General features: G+C 51.6%; 1 protein-coding gene across 1 annotated transcript in view; it reads right to left on the bottom strand.

Annotated features, from left to right (window-relative positions):
- The window catches only part of DOT1L (DOT1 like histone lysine methyltransferase), a 77,584-nt gene extending 58,243 nt beyond the window's left edge, over positions 1–19,341 (bottom strand). Inside the window, 3 exon segments of the mRNA XM_032711817.1 lie at positions 825–899; positions 3,231–3,274; positions 19,181–19,341. Of these exon segments, the coding sequence (XP_032567708.1) occupies positions 825–899; positions 3,231–3,274; positions 19,181–19,261 (200 nt within the window). The 5' untranslated portion in view covers positions 19,262–19,341.
- Between the last annotated feature and the right edge of the window lie 717 nt (positions 19,342–20,058).

The raw sequence follows: 20,058 nt of genomic DNA, 5'->3' as shown, positions 1-20,058 counted from the left end.
TCTAACAGTTTACTCGTGCTGTGGACTTGGACAAATTCACTCTTTCCCACGAAGGCAACCAAAGAGGTTTTTGCAAACTGCAGTTTGAACACATCCCTTTTCCCAACCTCAGCACGGCCAATTCCATGCACAGAACCTCAGATCCCTCCTCTCAGCCTCTGTCATTAAGGATCTGCCTGGACTGACTGTAATCCCAACCAGCCCATGGAACAAACCCTGTGCTTTCCTGTGGGGGACATTTTAAGGTTGTGTCCTGCACATCCTGGCCAGGATCTGCCTCTCCCAGCCCAGAGGTAAATGCCACATACTAAACATTGTTTTTAAGCTGCTTGTGGGATAGGAATTCCCATGGAACTACAGGGATCTCTGAATCCCTCCCTGCCCTGGGATGATATTCTACCTTTTATTTTAGCCCCCCCCACCCCAGAGCCCAGAGGAGGGAGGGAAGGCGAAGCTCCCACAGCTCCCCTGACAGCCAGGCCACGTTCTGGGCAGGAATTGGGAGCTCCTCCACCAGCAGATCCCTCAGTGTCATTCAGATCCCCACACTGGCCGTGCTCCAGCGGCAGATACCGAGCATTGTTTGGGAGTAATTCCAACCTACACCACGGCTCGAGTCACTGCTCTGTGGAGTTTCCAATTATGTCCTTAATCCAACGAGCCTCTGCCAATGTTGCTGTTACACATTTCCTACCAAAATAACTCTGCAGAGCCTGCAGCCAGTTTGAAAGGAAACTTGGGTGTCGAAGAATAACCAGTGACACCAGTTCACTGCACACCGTGCTGGCCTGGCCTCCTGGGGGGGACACAAACAGCCCTCTCACCTCTTTGTATCGTAGTCAATTAAAACGTAGTTTTCCATGGCAAGCTTGAGATCTGGGATTTCTTCACAGACCCACCTGGAACGAGAGAAGAAATAATTAATAGAAGTATTGCCAGTCAAATGTAATAATATTGTCTCAGTTCTAGGCTGGCATTGCTGCATGTGGAGAGAGGATCCTGCACAGCCCTGGAAGCTCAGAACACTGTCAGGAGTAAGGCAGACATCCCAAAATACTCATGGAAAGCTGCAACAACTCACATTTGTACTGAATAAACAGCAAGATGCCTGTAGATATTGGCAGCTCTTGAAACAGCTTCAAATAAGGTAATAAATGTGTACAAGGTGTCTAAAAATACTCAAAGCCATGGCTGATGCCAACCTAACAGAAAATGTGGTGCAGGAGTGCAGCATTCCCAAAGAATGCTGATGCTGTGTTGGACAAAGCTGGATGTGGAGAAGAGATTTCCCACAGCCCCTCAAAACATTGTCCCCAACCATTCCCTGCAGGGACATTCTCCTCTGGGCCGTGTCTGAGCTGCTCTCACACCTCACAGCACCCAACCCAAGCAGATTGTCAGAAGTTACTTTTATCAAAGGCCCCTCTGACAGGCTGAGTTAGCACAGCCCTGGATGTTGTGGCCACCAGAAATGGAGGGCACGTGCCCACTGGCACCTCACAGTGCATCTCACAGGAGAGAGCTTCACTTGGGGAATGTAGGAGGATTAATTCTTTTTAAAAACAACTTAAAAGCCACAGCAGCTTTGCACACACTTTCCTCCAAATATCAAAATGGGAAGGCACTGTCCTCAAAAAACCTCCATTCATAGGATGAATCCCAACAGGAATGACAATTCCTTATGCACCCTGCTCCATGCTTCATTAGTAAAATAATAAAAAATAACAGCTAAAGATCCAGTAGTTCTGGTTCCTTCTGGCTGATTCTCAGTTGACAAATCACTACATAGGTAAGCAGAAACCAGAACCTGGACATCTGGGGCTGACTCTCTTCTAGTGTCTCCTAAGAACATTTGGGCTCTACCTCTGCCAACTTTTTCTCTTAAATTACAGGACCTGCAGTCAAGCAGTTTCATCCCTGTGTGTCACTTCCAGCTCAGGATATCCCACATTTCCATGGTCTCACTGCCTCCAGGAGATAAAGGCTGCTCTGCACTGTCCCCCCTTTCACAACCACCCTGTTGGGTACTTTGCACAAGGCAGGCAAAGGCAGCAGGAAAGTTCTGACACTCTAATCTTGCCCAAAGTACAGTTGTGAAACAGGACTTTGGCCCCAAAACTGCTTCCTGGCACAGTTCTGCCCTTGCCTTCACCGCTGCAGCCACCACCTTCAGCACCACGTCCCTCTGAACCCCCTCAGAAGGATCTTCTCAACAACCCCACTGGCAAGTGATGCCACAAGACCCAAGGCACAGGATTTTGTCCCCAGCAGTCCTGGCAGCAGCAGTGGCAGTTCTTGTGGCAAGGCTCTGGAGTTAGAAAAAAGAGTTTCTTGAAAGGAAAAATTCCCAGCTCCAGCCCCATTCCACGTCCTCTCCCCACCCAGGCCTTGAGAAATGCTCTGATTTCATGTGTGTGATGTTCTCCAGCACTGGCTCCCACACTGGGAGCACACAGGGCTCACCATCTCTTCCCAGGCCACACAGGGCCAAATTCTGAGCTCAGGTGGCTCTGCAGGTAAAACACTCAGAGCTCACCTGTACCTGCACCACTAAAGGACATCAAACCATTCCAACCTGCTGCAGACACAGCCCTGAGTCCAGGGAAGGATCCAAACCAGGAAACAAGAACAGATGAAATGTGGATAACACTCCCCAGCCCTCAGGTGTTGGGGGAACTTCTGTTCCTGTTTAACAGAAGTTGTTCCACAGCAAGTCACCTCCTAACCCTGGGCAAGGACAGCAGGTCACACTGGAACCACGGCCAGGGTTGGGAAATCCTCTGGCCTCTGCCCCTCAGAGCTGTCTGTCACCTTTATCCTCCCATTTTCCCCATTCCATCAGCAGGATTACAAGGAATGCTACAGGGACATCACTGCCAAACAACCCAGAGCAACAGGGGAAAGGGAGAGGGTGGGAGGAGGCCAGACCAGGACTCAGCACATCCAGCCAAGGCTGTTTTCTTAACCTTGTGTGTCCACAGCTCAAACACAAACTGCTTTAATAAGCACTAAAGCTGAACATCACCACTCAAGTTTAATTCTGTTCAGAACAGAATGGAATATGGGGAGATAAAACAAAATCTACTTGCCAGGGAGCTTTGAATTGCAACAAATTCAGCTTAAAAAATAACTTTACATGGCAAGGGCTGCCCTGCTCTGCATCCTGGCCCCGGACAGCCCTGCCCTGGCTGCAGGGAGGCTCAGGAAGGGTCCCAGCACCCAACACTCACCGAATGGTCTCAATAATTTCATGAGCAGCATCATGGTGTTTGTCCTGAAACAAAAAGAAAAGAGACATCAGGGGCTGTTTGTCAGGGGTTTACAAGAATCACGATATTTTAAAGAATAAGTGACACACAATATTTTTAAGAACACCAAGCATACTGGGTAAGGAGCCCTTGATTGCCACCAAATGAGCCCTCAAAGGAAAAAATAAGCTTAAGGACATATATTTTTCGTGTTTCTATGGAGTAGCAAAAGACTGACAGGAAGGAACTGTCATTCCACTGATTTCTCTGTCATTCTCTCCATCAGGAACTGTGGAGCTGGAATCCTTGGGGAATTATTGGGATGCAGCAGGTACTTGAGTGCAAGTTCCCACTGAACAGCTGATTCCATCCAGCATCTGGCACAGGCTCCCAGCTCCAGATGGGCAGGGAGAGTCTGGCCCAGGGAATGGCTTTCTAAAATCAGGCATCAAATAAACAGTGAGAGAGGATTCAGTGCAGGAAAAACACCCTCCCAGCACACACACACAAAGAGATGGAGATGGAGCCTTTTTCAGGACCTGAAAACCAAAACACATTAACTCTTGTGTGAGACACAGGGGTTTTGATTTAATTTGGGAGTTTACTCAGGAGCAACAGAAGCACGAGTGGGTTTAGCAAATCATCCCAAATTCGTGCAAAAGCCCTTGGAGCTGCATTTGTATGCACCAGGCTACAAAAAATTCTATTTTAGGGAAGCTGCTGGAGTTCCTACACACATTGTTGTATCCAGCCTTAGTTACCAGAGCCCATCTGCACCAAGGGGGTTATATTTAGATGTTTGTCTCTGGAAGTGGCTTTGACCTTTTAATTAGAGTCCTGTATCTAAGGACCTTCCAGAGTTACAAGTGTCAGGGCTCTCAAATCATCTGCCTTGTTTCCTGCTGCAGAAATGTCAGTTCTGTGCAGTTACCAGGGGGAAATTCTGCAGCCAAGGGCAGGGACAGGTAACAGAAAGCAGAGGACTGGAAAGGAATGGAAGAAGACAAGCACTGACGGACAGATGACAGAAAGGGTTGGATTCTCTCTATTTCAAGACACGATAGAAATCAAAAAAAGGTTTTTCCATCAGTATCTCAGCTTTCCTGTTTCCATGAGGAAACAGATTCCCCTTGTAACCAGTTCATACCCTTGGGATCAGCCAGCCTTGCAGAAGTTCTCATCCCAAGACACTTGTACACAGCCCTTCAGATACCTGGTTAAAAATCCAGGGACAGAGGGAGGGACAGGCAGCCTTTCCTGAGGGCTGTCCCCCTTCCAGTCCTTGAGGGGGGTTATAAAAAGGAGGGAGAGGGACTTTGTACACAGGGAGGTAGTGACAGGACACAGGGAATGGCTTCCCGCTGCCAGAGGGCACACTGGGAAAAATCTTCCCTTTGAGGTGGGGAGGGGCTGGGATGGAATTCCCAGAGAAGCTGTGGCTGCCCCATCCCTGCAAGTGTTCAAGGGTGGATCAAAGGAGTAACCTGGGCTAGTGGGAGGCGTCCTGCCCATGGCAGGGGTGAGACTGGATGGGCTTTAAGGTCCCTTCCACCCAAACCATTCCAGAATTCTTTGCCCTCTCAGCCCTGTGCCTGTGTTTCCTCCAGTCCATGGCACGGGCTGGCACAGTCCAAACCAATAAACAGTCACCCAGGAATGTCAGGTAAGGAATTCCTTCGATGAATCCTGGCCTAGAAACCAGGGAAGCAACTGCACTAAAAGCTGCTCCTGCCTCTCAGTGCACACAGAAGGAGAGTGTGTTCTGTGTTCTTTTCCATGTGCACTGAAGGGAGAGCACGAGAGGGGAGGAAACTTCTCTTGCTTCCCATTCCTATCTGCCCAGTGTCAGAAAAACCCAGGGCAGCAGCTCAGCCCCAAATAGCCCCTGCAAACACTCCCATCTCACCACGTGCAGAATGATCCCAGCAGAGCCCCTGGGCTGCCTCAACTCCCCAGAAACTGTTCCTGCACAGTCACCCTTGGCCTTATCAGCACAAGCACATCCCATAAGCAGAGAATTCAGGCTTATTCTGACATGACCATTTCCGAGGAAGTTCTATCCCTCACTGATGGCTTGGAAACTTGCAGTGGGAGCAGAGCACAGGAGAAACCCCTTGTCCTACAGGTCTTCATGAAAGCATCTCAATTAATTAACAGGTTCTTTTGCCTTGGCTTAAAATAAAAAATCAATTTTAATAATAATAATAATAATCACAACTCACATCTACAACTACAGATCAGTCAATTTAAGCAGCTTCACAAACACAACCTCATGTGGAATCTCCAGCCAGAAAGAGCCTTTGAGCTTAGCTGGTGTCATTATTTGGAATAATGGAATCAAATCCAGCTCCACATCTACTGTTGTTAAGCCTCTCATGTTGAAACACTTCCCAAGTTTACTGTGCTCTATAACCAACATTCCTTGGCCAAGCAGACAAGCTCCCAAGGTCTCGTGTGCAAGTCTTGCAAACAACGTCAAATATTCTGCTACGTCTCTTCAAAGCAGAGCTGGCCATGGAAAATGGAGGAGGGAAAGGGGAAAAACAGATCTGAAGGGAACACAGAGCAGTTTCCCTCTCCTTAGAGAAAATTCCAGCCCAATTTCAACATGGTTGTAAGATTTAATAAGAAGAGACATTTAACAGCACCAGCCATCACGTCTGTGCTCAGGCAACTGTTTGGGGCACTGACGGAGAGTCTGAAGGAACCAAAAGCCAAAGTGGAATAGAAATGTCCTCAAATCTCTGACCCTGCTCCAGCCTCTGCCACCCACCCTCCAAACCCCCCCAAACCCCTGACCCTGCTCCAGCCACTACCATGACCCTTCCCATCCTCCCCAAACCCCTGACCCTGCTCCAGCCTTTCCCATCCACTTTCCCAACCACTTCGAATCGATCCCTGTATGGGCCATTCCCTGAAGAGTTGGACTCAATGGTCCTTGTGGGTCCCTTCCAACTCAGAATATTCTGGGATTAAATTCCCTGGGGCTGTAAAGGGTCCACGTTACACCTGCTCTCCAAACTCCATTAGGTGTCTGGCACAGACTGATGTGTCTTCTTGGAAGGCTGATGGAGAGACTGGAGCAGGGACAGGGATTTAGGCTGGGAGGATGGCTGGTGATTCCCAAGGGCTCTGCTGCAGTGCCAGCAGCCCAACCAGCCTGGAACCCTGAGCCAACCCTGCACCCTGCCAGGTGGCCCAAAGCTCCTTGAATTCAGCCCCACTTTGCAGTCTGGATTTTTGGGTGGGTGTGGGTGTTCTGTGTCATGTTCCTGCAGTGCCCAGGACCCACCCAGCAGTGCAGCCCCACTGCAGTGCCCACAGGCTGTACCAGTGTCCTGCTGGCCCTGGCAGGACTCAGAGCACCCTCCACCCTGCACTTGCAGTGCTGTTGGCAGCGAAACCTCCCGGGGAAGAGCCTCCCAGCACAGCCCAGCCCATCCCTCATGGAATCCCACGTGCAGAGGCCCTTTGGCCGAGGCTCAAGAAGCCTCAGTGTTCTGTTCTCAGTCACGAGAGACGCCACGGTGCTCCCTGTCACGAAGAGCAGCTCCATTCACCCTCCGGAGCTCCAGGCTGCTCCCCTCCCTCCCGCAGCTCCCTACGTGCTGCTCCCTGGCCTGGCTGTACTTCCAATGTTCCTGAATTTATGTTGCCTGGGATGCCCTTGGAATCTTCAGAGCCACATAAACGGGAGCTTTTCATGAGACAAGCCCTTATCTCCCTGAGGTGGAAAGTGTTTAAAGAGTTGCAGTCTGGGGTAATTACTGGCACTGCCCAAAGCTGTTCACAAGTTTAAAACAAACCAGACTCAAACACGCTGAGCTGTTGCAGCCAATTCCTCTCCAGCTGAACTTCTTGCAGAATTCTGACCAACATAAAGGCTCAGTTTCATATTAAAACGTGAGTTCCTGGGGAGAGTTCAGTAATTTTTGCCAGTTTTCATTGGGAAAAAAAAAAAAATAACAGAAAGGAAGCACTTTTGAGAAAGTCACTTAAAGGAGAATCCAGCTTTCTACGGAAAGCAGTGGAACACAGTTCCAGCCAGTTCCCATTCTTACACCAGCTTTCTCCACATGTTCCTACAACTCCAGTCCCAGGAGTCTGGAGCCAGGAACACACCCAGAGCTGTTCCTGCAGGCACACAGTGCCAGGAACCCCCCAGCACACACAGCTCCTGCCCCACAGAGTCCTCCCACACACACCCCCGTCACCCCTCAGCCACCAGGATCCATTTTCAGGGGTTTGATCTTTCCCTTCACCTCCTCATAAAAAAGAAACCTTGCATCTTGCAGCTACAAGAGGCCCCAATCTGTGATTTAAAGGCCAAATAAGGCAGTGCCCAAAAGCTCTTCCCAAATATGTACGTTCATGCAGCCACTACCACTTTCTACAACCATACTCTTTGTCTGCTAATCCCAATTAAAACATCATCAACATAAGCATAAGAAAACTAAAGCAGCCCCAATAATACATATTATATAGAGAGATCAGCCTGTATGACACGACCAGTACCAGACCCAGCTCAGCTCTCTCTGCATAACAAATTCCTAATAAACCCAGCTAAATCTGACATTGTGCTGCAGAACAAGAGCAAAGTAAATTGAAAATTAGAGTTTGCTACGTTTCTGCCACAAGGTAGAAGTTGTAATTTGTAATTCCCCCAGTGTGGATGGTTTGGTTACATCAGTTTTTCGAGTTAACCCCCTAAAGTATCTAAATGGCAGGATTTTGATATAATTCTGTGTTCCAGTACCACATCCCAGACTCCTGGGTGTATTTCTACAGGACTAGTTATCTCACAGTGCAACAATCCAGAGTCTAAAGCCAATTTCTAACCTAAAGCAACAGTTTGTAACTGGTTCTGTGTTTCTTCCTCAAACACAAAGAACGTGTTCAATTAAATTGGGCAGCAGACGTTGCCTGGAGCAAGAAACACCCCCCCTGGTGCCCTTCCAAATTTACGTCTTTTTATATTTAGGTTCTTCTTGTGAGACTGTGCTTATCCTTGGGATGAGACTAAGTTGGGGCTTGAGGGTGAACACTATTTTTCTAGATTTCATTTCCCCAGGGATGGAGCTCGGAACAACTCGGGACAGTGGAAGGTGTTTCTGTCCATGGCAAGGGGTGGGATTGGATGGGCTTTAAGGTCCCTCCCAACCCAAACCATACTGGGATCCCTGTGAGATCTGATCACCTGCACAGGAAAGGCAGCAAAAAGGCAGCCCAAAAAAAAACCCTCAAACCTGAGGGGGAAACAAATGGTTTGGAAATCTGGATGAGCTCTTGAAAAACCAAAGGAAAAAAGGAAATACAGCTCAGGTCCCTTCAGCCTTTTGCTCTCACAGCACCACACACAGACCTTTAAACCCCTTTTTCTCCTCTCCAGAGACAGAATATGCATTTCTGAGCCCAGCTTTGGCTGCCCAGACTAAACTGTCCCACAGCAGGAGCAACCCCTACCCTTGCACAGCCAGTTCAGTGTCTGACTCACCAGATCACACCCGCACCCCCAAAAGCAGGCCAGGTGACCAAAGCAGCTCTTCAGAAAGGTGCAAAGAGCCGTGCTCATCCCCGACAAGTGTCCCTTTGTCCAGGGTGTGATGTGAGAAGCAAAGGTGAAACAACGCAGTTACAAACAAATCACCCGTTAATGAGCTGCTTTACCACCATCCCGATCCCAGTACTCCAGCCGTGGCACAGCTCCTCCCCAGCCCTAAACACTGCCCCAGTCATGGATTAACAGAAGTCATTTGGATTTGCCAAATTCTGATCTCCAAACGATCCATTTAACTCAGAAAACAAAAGAGGTCAGTCCCACCGGCCCCCGGGTTTAAACAACAGCTTGGTTGCCTGCAGTGGCAGCTCTCTCCACAGGCAGCAGTCCATAAATCCAAGGGAGAGGAGGATGTTACAGCTGGAGACAAGATGGTGAGCAGAGATCAAAAAGATGGATTAGGAAAAGCCAATCAATCTTGCAGAAGGCTGGTGGGCCAAGTGCCTCTTTAATGCCCCTCTCCTCCCTCCATCTGGGGAGGAGGATCAGCATTTCTCAGGCACCGAGAAAAGCAACGTGGGCTCCTGCAGCTGCGGCTTCCGCGGGAGCCAGGACAGCCTCCAGCACTCCGGGTGGCACACGGATGGCCCTGCAGACCACAGACTTCAGCCTGGCAGGAGTTTGTGTTTCATCTCCCCCGGGGTTTAACTTCCTTTACACTTCGCCCAGAAAGAGCCACCAGCACACGGAGCATGTCCGTGGCCAACACACCTCCACGGGCTTCACAGGGGCCTGGGAAAGCCAAAACCACAGGAATTCCAGCTGCTGAACAAAGGGGAGATCTCGGGCTGCGTGTCCTGCCAGCTCTGCCTTCCAGCACTTGGCATTTTACGGTCTTTGCCTCGTGCTTAAATACCAGTTACACCTCGAGCGAGGGGAAGTCTGCTCCGCCCAGTACTTCATGTTGGATACAGAGGCTTGGGTCAACGTCACCAGATTTTATCCCAAATCAAGACTGTGCCATTCACCTTCCACAGCTACAACCAAAGCACAAGATTTCTTACCAAGTGAGACCAAAAGCCTTCTCTGAACCACCCAATTACTGCTGTTCCCTTAATCAAGAAAGTGCAAGGCCATCCACAAGAATACATATATTGGGATGTATACAAAGAGACCTCCTGCAGAGAACAGCTTGTGTCCATACTTTTCCTCCCAGCCTCGGAGAAGAAAAGACAAGGAAGGGCTTTAAAATGTAGTCTTGGTAGCTCATCTCCCCCACAGCAAGAGGCAGAAAAGGCTGATGGAGTTCCAGCAGTCTGTAAGTTTATCACCACACAGAATTAAATGGAAAACATGGAGGGCATTATGGTCTCTTTAATAAGGACATTTAAAGAAATGTTGGTCCAAGATCCAAAATATACTAAAAATCACCAAGATAAAGGAAAAAGGCAAAGAGGATGCAGACTGCTCTGGATAATCACTTAGCGTGGCTGCACCAGGGACCTGCAGCTCCCTGAGCCCCAGTAACAGGGGTTTGCCTTTGCACACAGCAGTTCCAACTGTTGCTACGGACACTGCTCACACCCGGCAGGGAATGGTTCCCAAGGTACCTGCAGGAGGGGCTGCATAAATACATTACCAGGCAATGAGGCTGCAGGAGTGGCCAAGGCAGCGGCCACGAAGGACAGGCACGGCAGGACCCGCCAGCTCCGTCTGCACGAGCCAGACAGGAGGAGGAGTTCCAGCAGGCAGGAACACAGGCTGGTTACCAATATAATGGTGAGGAGTTCCACCATGCAGGAACACAGGCTGGTTACCAATATAATGGTTCTATGAAAATGCACAGGGGAATGCAACTATTGTGGTACAACAGGACCCTCACTGGTACGTGCTGTTGCCCTCTCAGTGCAGTTTGAGGTGATACCACTGTTCCCACAGCAGGGCAGCTGGAGGGGGCTGTGGTGATCCCATGTGCACATGAACAGAAACACAGCTCTTGCTAGTCCTGGGACAGAGGGAACTGCTGGGCTTTCACTCCAGGGAATGAGGAAGGCACTTCACAGACAGTTTAACCCCACACAGCCACCTGCTCTGCCACCACTTCCCCAAAACCCCCTCTTGCTTTGGGCCAGCAGTGCCTGTGCTCACACACAAAGGCAGGGGAGGCCTAAGCTAAGACTAAACTAAACCTCTGTGGTATTTTGGTTCCCAGTTCAGCCCAGCAGTGCACAGACCCACCGTTCTGAGAGTGAGGGCAGCTCACACACACGGCAGGAGTCATTTGTACCTGCACATGTCCCAGCCACAAACGGTCACCTCCCCAGGAACCCCAAAAGAGAAATAACCCCCTGCAGCAGTGACTGGGGAGCACAAACCATCTCTGGTCTGACATCTCTACCCACTCTGACAAATTTTCCTGGGAAACCTAGGGAAGGGGTACTACTGGCAGAAACCATCACCCAGTCCCAAAACCGCTGGTGCTGAGGGCAGCCACCATCTCTCTCTCTCCACCCCACAGTCCCCCCACACCCTGGGTGGGTGCCAGGATGAACCTCATGGAATCTCTTCAGTCACCTAATCCCACACCCTGCAAGGAAAACTGGCAGCCAAAGGGAAGCTCCTGAAGACAACATCACCTTAAATAACCACCTCACATTCTGAAAGACAGCTCAGCCTTGGACAGCTCAGAAATCCTGCTCCTCCTTAACACACAAAAATATTCTACATATCAGAAATCAGCAATAAAAATTTGTACTCTTTCTGAACCCACCAGGCTCCTAAAGAAAGGTGTTTTGTGAGGGACAAAAGTGAACTATGAATGGATATGGTTTTCCTCCATAAGCTCCAAATTGTGGAGCAGAGCAGGGACCCAGTGCAGGTTCTGAACAGATAATAAAAAATCCCAACCACTTTTTACAAGCTTCTATTTTAAATCCTTGTAAGTGTGATATCACAAACACAGCAGTGACCATTTGTTGTAGTAAGCAGGGATGGAAACCAAAGCAGGATCCACACAGACTCCAAACCCAGCTCCAGAGGCCACCTTGAGACACCCTCTGATCTCCCAGGTCTTGCTGCCAACAGATACGGAAACCAGAGGGAATCACCTGAATCCCAGTGGAAATCCAGCTTCCCAGGAAGCTTCATTCATCCAGGAATGAAAGAGCAGTCTCCAAAGCACAGTTTTTAGAGTTTCAGAAGTGTACACTGTCAAACAATAATATTGCTGAGCCCTAAGACGTAAATGACGTTAATGCCAAAACCTCAGGAAACTGCCCTTCACACTCACAGAAAATATCACAAAAATAGTATTAAAATCCATTCATTTTCTACTAAGGAACTTGCTGAGAACTTTCTGTGGTGTTTGGTTTGCTAAAGTTTCCAATGCTTCATTAACCTGCCTTCAGTAGCTCCTGAGATTTTTCATCCAACACTGAAAAGTCCTTTTAGTGCAAATTTTTAGAATACTCTCATTCACTCGTGAAATGAAACAAACCAAAACACTCTGAACAGGAACTCTGTCGTTATTCACAGATCTGGACCTATCTATGAAACCATCATTTCCTGCTGCAAAATATACTCACCCTCTTCCTATGCTCTAAAAATAGTCCCTACTCAGCTTGATATCTATAGTAGCATGTGTATTCTGTATATTCAGCTTTGTTTCTTGTTCCTCCTCAGTTAGTTTTGCCTTTAATAATCATCATGAAAATAAATATATTATGTTCACAATATGAACTTTTCCTCCTTCTGTGGATCTTTCTGTTAGGAAGCAGAAAATAAATTAAGCAAAAATACGTTGAGATACTTTATGATTATCAATCTGTGATAAAGACACTGTAAGGGACAAAAAAAACCCCTCACCCCTGATCCTTGTGTTGATCATTACAGTGCAAAGCTTTAATCAGACAGTTAAAGGTTAACTCAGAGCAGGAAGGGAAAAAAAAAAGTCAGTGTGAAAGGAGGAAAAGAAAGAAGGAAGAGAACCAAACAGACATACGGATGTCTGGGGAGAAGGGTGATTAAATTCCCCATAAATCTCACATAGCAAGAGGTAAGATATTTTGCCTAAATTCCCAGGAGGGCCACAATTCAGTCCCATATCTGAGACTTGAAAGGATAATCATCTCCATAGATAATCAGGCTGCCAGGAAGGACAAGAGCTGAGGCTGCTCGTGGTGGCACCAACTTCCCTTGGCACCCTGAAAGCTTCCAGTGCTGTGTCCCACTGGAACTGATGGGTGAGTTTGTGGGTGGATAAACTGGAATTGTCTGAGCTGGAACTTTGGCCAGGACAGGCACATTAATCCTCACTCATCTGCTGATGGAAAAAAAAAACCCCACACGGGAAAAACAAGCGATCTTGGACAGCTACTCTGTCTTCCAACAGTCACCTTTCAGATAAATAAGTTACAAGAAAAAATAAAGACTAGTGTGGCCTTGAGATGCAGGACAAGAGAACAGCTTCCACTTTTCAGACAGAAATACTGGGGGGAAAAGTGCCTGTTAAGTGAACTCATGATTTATCTTGTATCCAACGGGTCAGACCTCGGAACAAAAGCCAGTCTGAGAACTGAACAAGCACCGATTGTCACCCGGGGCAAGTTATACTTCAAAGGGTAAAGCCCCGAAGGAAACTGCTCTTCTGTGCTCCCCACGTGCTGCACAATTAACCACCGTGCTGCACAATTAAACACCACAGGGCTCGCCTGCCCCCCCAGGAGCACATTTGGGGTCCCTGTGGCTCTGGGGAGGGCACAACGGGCAGAGAAAATGATGCAACTGTGCCAACACTGTCATTTGTTTGTGTAGATTTGCCGGGCAGAAGAGAAACCCGAGCGCTTTTGGAATTCCCGAGTCATTATCGCCCAGTTTTGCCCCACTCCAGGTTTTTTACAACGAGGAGGGCAGAGGGGTGTTGAGAAATCAGAAGTTTGATGATGCTTTCAGACCTTTCCCTGACTAGAGAAGTTTCTCTAAGTGATTAGTCATCCCCACAAACATTTCCCAACGAGCTGCATCACCAGCATCTCCCAGCTCGGAGAAATCCCCTCAGCTCAGCCACCGCAGCCGAATTGCTGGGCGATTACTCAGGGGGTGAGGAGGCTTTGCCTGGCAAAGGCAGAGCAACAGTTTCCCCCGCTGCCACCCCCTCCCCGGCACGGCCCTGGGCAGGCAGTGACTCACATTTCAGAGCAGGGCGGGGGGGCCACGCTCTGCAAACACTGCAACATTTTTTCCAGCGCAGATATTTCCAGCGATCCGGTTCCCAGAGCCGCCCCACACGCGGATCCCACGGGCACCGCGTTCCCAACTGCCGGCGGTGACTCAGGGGGGCTTCACCGCGACCCCCCCGCACATCCCACCCGCTCCCTCCGGCACAAACCGATCCCGGGGAAAAAAAAAAAAAAGAGAGGCACGTGCAAAACGTGAGGCTGTTTTCCATCAGCCCGGAGCAGAGGATGGAATGAGGATGGGATGGATGAGTGCAAGGGAAACAGCAAGGGGCAGGGGGCGTCGGACCACCCTCAGCAGCTCCAACCCCGAGGGAACGATTTAGCTCCAATTTAGGACCTTCCCAAATTGATCCACAACACCGTGCCACGGCTCTCAACCTGCCCAGCTGCCTGGGAAAGCGAAGTTACTCATCAGAGAAACTTCCCAGGAAAGGTGAGTGACACACACACACAAAAAAAAGGATGAAACTCCCAAATAAGGTCTGTTATTCATCTCTCCTGTTGATCTTTCATTTCAAAGGTGATGCTCCCCGCTGGGCTGTGATTTTCATTATCAGGGCCTGCCCTTGAGCTTTCCCTGCACAGCACATTCCTCTGGTGACAGAATGCTATCAGCTGGATCAGGACAGTGGAGACAGGGAAAAAAAAACCACCACAGACACACTCTGCCCCCAACCTGCACAAAGTGCAGCAGTACCACGTTTGTACCCCATCACTGCCAGGAGCAGCCACGCACACCTCTCCACGTGCAGGGTGATGCTCTGACAACACTCAATTAGAAAATGAGAATTTTCTTGCCATCACAGCCGAGTGGAAAGTCAGCAGCAACAAGGAGGAACACAGACAAAACAATGAATTATTCAAGCCAGACTTCTCGTCCCAGTTGCTAATTTGGAGGTTTAGGCTTGAGCAGCTCAGGGCAGAGGCTCTGGTAAGATGTGCACAGTGGCACGAGCAGGACTGTCCCCTCCTGGCACAGAGGAAGGGAACAAAGATTAAAAAAATGGTATTAACATATGGTAAATATGGCAGAAGATAAATAAGTTCTTCCCTGTGAGGGTGGGGAGGCCCTGGCACACGTTGCCCAGAGCAGCTGTGGCTGCCCCATCTCTGGAAGTGCCCAAGGCCAGGTTGGATCAAAGGAGCAACCTGGGCTAGAGGAAGGTGTCCCTGCCCATGGCAGGGGGTGGAGTGAGATGAGCTTAAAGGTCCCTCCCAAACCAAACCATTCTATAAGTCTGTATCCAGAGCAAGACCCTCCTGGGATCCCCAGGGGCTTCCCCCCAGCAGCCTGGGCGGCAGGAGGAGTTGCCAGGGGCTGTCACTGCACAAATCCTCAGCCCTCTCGAGTCAAACAGGGAGACCTGACACACACAGAGGCTTCCAGTCACCTTTTGGGGGATTGCCATTCACCGGGGAACAGAGCACAGCACAGCACGGGCAGATGCCTCAGTCTGAAACTTGAAAGGACTTGCTCACTATTGGCCGCGACAGGCACTGAGTCACTCACAGCCAGTGAAGGACACGGTTCTCAGCCACTCCAAGCCACCACCTGGCTGTGCCTCCTGTCCCCTGTGTCACCACTGACTGTGTCACCCCTGACTGTGATCACTGCAAGCCTTAAGAAGAGGAGATAAAAGAGCCCCGCTGTCCTCTCTCTGACAGCCAGCAAACAGGCTTTTCCACATTCACCAACTTGAGTGTTGCAATAGGGTGCAGTCCAGCAAACATCGATTTTGGGGACAATTATCAGCTTGAGCAGCTCTGAACCTCCAGTTGCTCAGTTCTGTGTACATACAGTCCCTCACTCGTGCCACAGATGTATCAGCAGAACTGGGCAACACCAAGTTGTAGAGCTGATCCAGAGGAAAAAAAAAAAAGAAAAAACCCACAGACAAAAAAACCCCAAAATCCCCCACAGCACCCCACAGGTCTTTTTCCTCCCCCACGCGCAGCAGGCTGGGACTCTAAGCAGGAACTTGTCAAGAGGAGTTCAAAGTCCAACCTGAGACACCTCACAGATCAGGCAGAGCTTATCAGGGTATGAAAAAATCCCCACGTTTAAACCTAATCCAGATTCAGCTTTAACTATAGTAAAAGTCCGAGACAAGAGTATGAACCATTTTAAGGAAAATTTTGTGGAAAAAAACTAAATATCTCAAGTCTTAGAACCAAACAGGACTTCACCTGTTGTCTCCATCAGATGTAAGTAATGAGTGCGAAGTCATGCACAGCGATATTTGAGGTACCACTACAAACACCACCCCACGGGCAGCAGCCTGTTTAAACCACCTGGACCCATTAACTCTCAACTAAATGCTTTCTTTATCCGGGCCTGTATCTCGCCCAGCACCAAAATGAAAACCTTCATCCCATATCAGTGGTCTCTGACAAGCCGAGGCCGGCAGAAGGCAGGGCAGGTACGCGGGGCCGGAGGAGGTTAAGCGGACACAAAGGAGTACACTCACTCCGGCTCTGATTAAGCGGGGCAGTCACCAACACAGAGGTCAACATCAGAAAATATTTCGTGAGTCATGAGTTGAGCTTACTCACCGTGCACCATTCAACTTACTCATCGCAGTGTGGCACGGCCAGCACGGCTCGGCCTCCCCGCGGCACCGCGGCCTTTCCTCCGGCCGGCGGAAGGCGGGGGAAGAGCCGCACTTTCGGTTTTGTGTGGAAGCCAGTGGGAGGCTGGAGCTGCTCCGCCACCGCTCTCTCCTCCCACGGCCCTAATTACACTCGGAGGGAAATACATGTTTCACATCAGCCTCCCCGCTCTTTTAGCGTCCCAACAAGCCCGGCAGCCGGGCTATTATGCGGGCTCAGCAGTCTGAGGAGACCCCATTTTTCCTATTAGACGAGAAATAGCAGCAGGGCAATAGAGAGCCACGGTATTAATGCAGGCACCCATTAATAGGGGAGATCAGCCTTTTGCGCGGCAGCACCGACGCCGCTAATTTAAGATGTAGTAAGAGCATAAAAATAGCCAAGTTACTCAAGGCAGGGTTACATCACCCCACGGAACCCGTCACGCAGCAGGTTTACAATACACAGCCTCGGATGTTGGGAAAGATGATTCCCTGCCAGTCCTGCTGCTCTCACCAAAAAAACCCGCCAGGACCCTGAGCTGCCCCTCCAGCTCCCTCTGGAAAAACACCTCACTTCCAACAGGAAACAGCAAGAACGCCGCTAAATAAAACCACCTGAAGCATGTTTCCCCCCTCTCAGGTATCCCACCTTGCTCGCTCAGAACCACACAGCAGCACGAGTGGTGAAACTAAGAAATGTTGTGCTTACGTCAAAGAGCCGAGCTCTCAAACCAAACCGCCTCGGTGCTGCCGGGGAAGCACGTCTGCAGTTCAGCAGAGCACAATGTCAGCAGGCCACGGGCAGAGGGATTTGCTCCCAAAGCTCCAGGGTTCACCCGGAGCACGCGTGTCCCCCGCACGCAGCCCGACCCCAGAGCTGCAGGGAGGGACATCGGTGGGCTCCAGATGAACCAGGCACTCGTGAATGACTGTGGAAAAGCTGGCAGTGGGAAGGGGACACTTTAAGGGCAGGAGGTTTGGGGTGTTTCCCGGCTCATGGGGATCAACCCCCCGCATTTCTGGTTAAGGGGAAGAAATTAATTCCCCAGAATTTCTTTTTCTCCTGGGGAAGAAATTCTATGTGCTCTGCCATCTTCAGAACCAGCTGCTCAAGTTCTCCTGAATTAACCAAATCCTCATTTCCCATGCTGCAAAACACACGTTTCACCCTTAAAATAAAGGGCGAGGGGGGTGGGGGGTCGATTTTTCGGTTTTTAAGCCTGTAGGGATCTTTGTGAAATGACAGAAAATCATCCCTCCCTCTCAGATTAACCCCTATCCTATGTAATCTTTAACCTCCGCCTCGCACAACCTGCCGAGGGAACACGAGTTAATATTTGGCGACGCGCAGAAAAACCCGAACCGGTCATCGCTGTACTTTCAGTTTCTGACAATTTGAGCAGAGCGCGCGCCCGCCAACACGGCTGACAGGGAAACAGGAAAACTGCCTCCGCCAGCGCCGCCGGGCTCCGGCCCCGCACACACGGCAACAGCCGGCACGGAGCCTGTTCGGGAAGGCAGGGATACGGCGGCAGCTCCGCAGGGCTCATCGAGCCCGCAGCCATCTCCCCTGCCACGAGCGAGATATTTCTAATCGTTCACACACAAGCGCCTCGCGATTGCCAAGAGAGCAACAACACCAGCAATATCAGCTGCCCCAGCCCGTGTGTCCCGGCGTGTTGTCACGTACCGCAGCAAAGCCTGGAACACAGGGATAAGCAAGAGTGCTCGGGCCAGGGGAAAATACGCGGGGGGATTTTTCCTTTACGAACTGTTCGCTAAGGTGCAACAAGCGGGGCGAAAAACCGCTCAGGGGTTGATAGGGAGCCTACACGCATCCAAAAATACCCTCCGGAGCCTTTCGGCTCCCGTGGGATTGTCACTAATTCGAACGTGGACATTGTTATCAAGGTCACACATCGCTCGCCCGGGCTCGGCGCAAAGTCGGGCAAGTTAGGGAAAAACGCGGCTGGGTAAGTAAGCGAGGACAAGTGACATTTTATTTGGGAGCACGAGGGCTGCGGCTGGCTCGGAATGGAGCTGGGCATAAATAAAAAGGGGAGCTCCAAGGGCACGGCCGGAGGGGGGACTGGCAGCAGCCCGTGACACCCAGCGCTGGCTCCCGACCCGCGAGCAGCGCTCGCCGCCGCTCATTCCCAGCCTGCGGCTGCTCCCGGGGTCCCCGCGACCACCCGGGAACACCCATCATTCCAGCGCCGCTGCCCGGCCGGAATCCCCGCATTCCCACCCCGGCTCCGAGCAGCCCCCGGTTATTACCCGGCCACACGAGCCCAGCTCAAGGGAAAACACGAAAACTTTTCATTAACCAGTCCTCCTCCTCCCCCCCTTCGGTTTTAGTCAACCAATTATAAAATGAAATCGGGGATTTGACTTCCAGGGCGAGCGGCGGCGGCACCCGGGGCCGGGGCTCTGGAAGAGGCGGGGGGGGGACGACCCCGGGGGATCATCCCGGCCGAGGGAAGGGGGGGATCATCCCGACGGATCCCGGGAAGGGCCCGAGGGACGGGGGAGCGACCGGCGAGAGCCGCGGCCGGGGCAGGGCCGGGGGCGCTGACAGGGCAGGTGCGGGGCCCGGGCCATACTCACGTAGACGGGCAGCGGCCACGGGTACACGGCGGGCTCGGCTCCCACGGGCGACTTCAGCCGCAGCTCCAGCCTCTCGCCCATGTCGGCAGCCGGAGGACGAGGCGGCGGCGGCCCCGCACCATGCTAAGAGGGGCCGGCCGGGGCGGGGTGCGGCGGCCGGGCCGGGCCGGGGGGCGTGTGCGCGGTGCGGGGGGCGGCGGGGGCGGCGGAGGGGCGGCGGGCGCGGGGGGGGGGCGGCGGGGCCCGGCCCTCCCTCTATGTCGTTGGCGGCTCGCGGGGCTCTCGGGCGCCGCCGCCATCTTGGGCCGGCGTGAGGCGAAGCACAATGAGAGCGCCGGGGCCGGGCCGGGCCGGGCCCGAGCGACGCGACAGACGCGGGGAGGGAGGGCGGGAGGGAGGGGAAGGGGCGGGCGGGGGGAGAGGGGCGGGCGCGGCCGCGGGGTCCCTCCCCCCGCGCCTTCCCTCCCTCCCCCACTGTCCTCAGCTGCCCCCGCACCGCGCGCGCTCCCGCAGCCCCCCCGCACCCCCCTCGGGGGCGCGCGCCGGGGAGCGCGGGGACAGGGGACAGGGGACAGGGTGGCACATGGGCACGGGAGAGGGCCGGGCTGGGTGTGACATGGGTGTGACATGCGTGTGACATGTATGAGGATGGCACATGGGCACGGGAGGGGGCCGGGCTGGGTGTGACATGTGTTTGACATGCGTGTGACATGTGTGTGACATGCGTGTGACATGTATGAGGACGGCACATGGGCAGGAGAGATTGTCAGGCTGCGGTGTGACATGTGTGTGACACATGTGTGACGTGTGTGGCATGTATGAGGGTGGCACATGGGCACAGGAGGGCCGGGCTGCGGTGTGATGTGTGTGACACATAT

The sequence above is a fragment of the Chiroxiphia lanceolata genome, chromosome 27 (assembly GCF_009829145.1).
Source record: "Chiroxiphia lanceolata isolate bChiLan1 chromosome 27, bChiLan1.pri, whole genome shotgun sequence".
Classification (NCBI taxonomy): domain Eukaryota; kingdom Metazoa; phylum Chordata; class Aves; order Passeriformes; family Pipridae; genus Chiroxiphia; species Chiroxiphia lanceolata.
The sequence above is the reverse complement of the archived record's forward strand: the minus strand, read 5'-3'. Positions and strand labels throughout refer to the sequence as shown.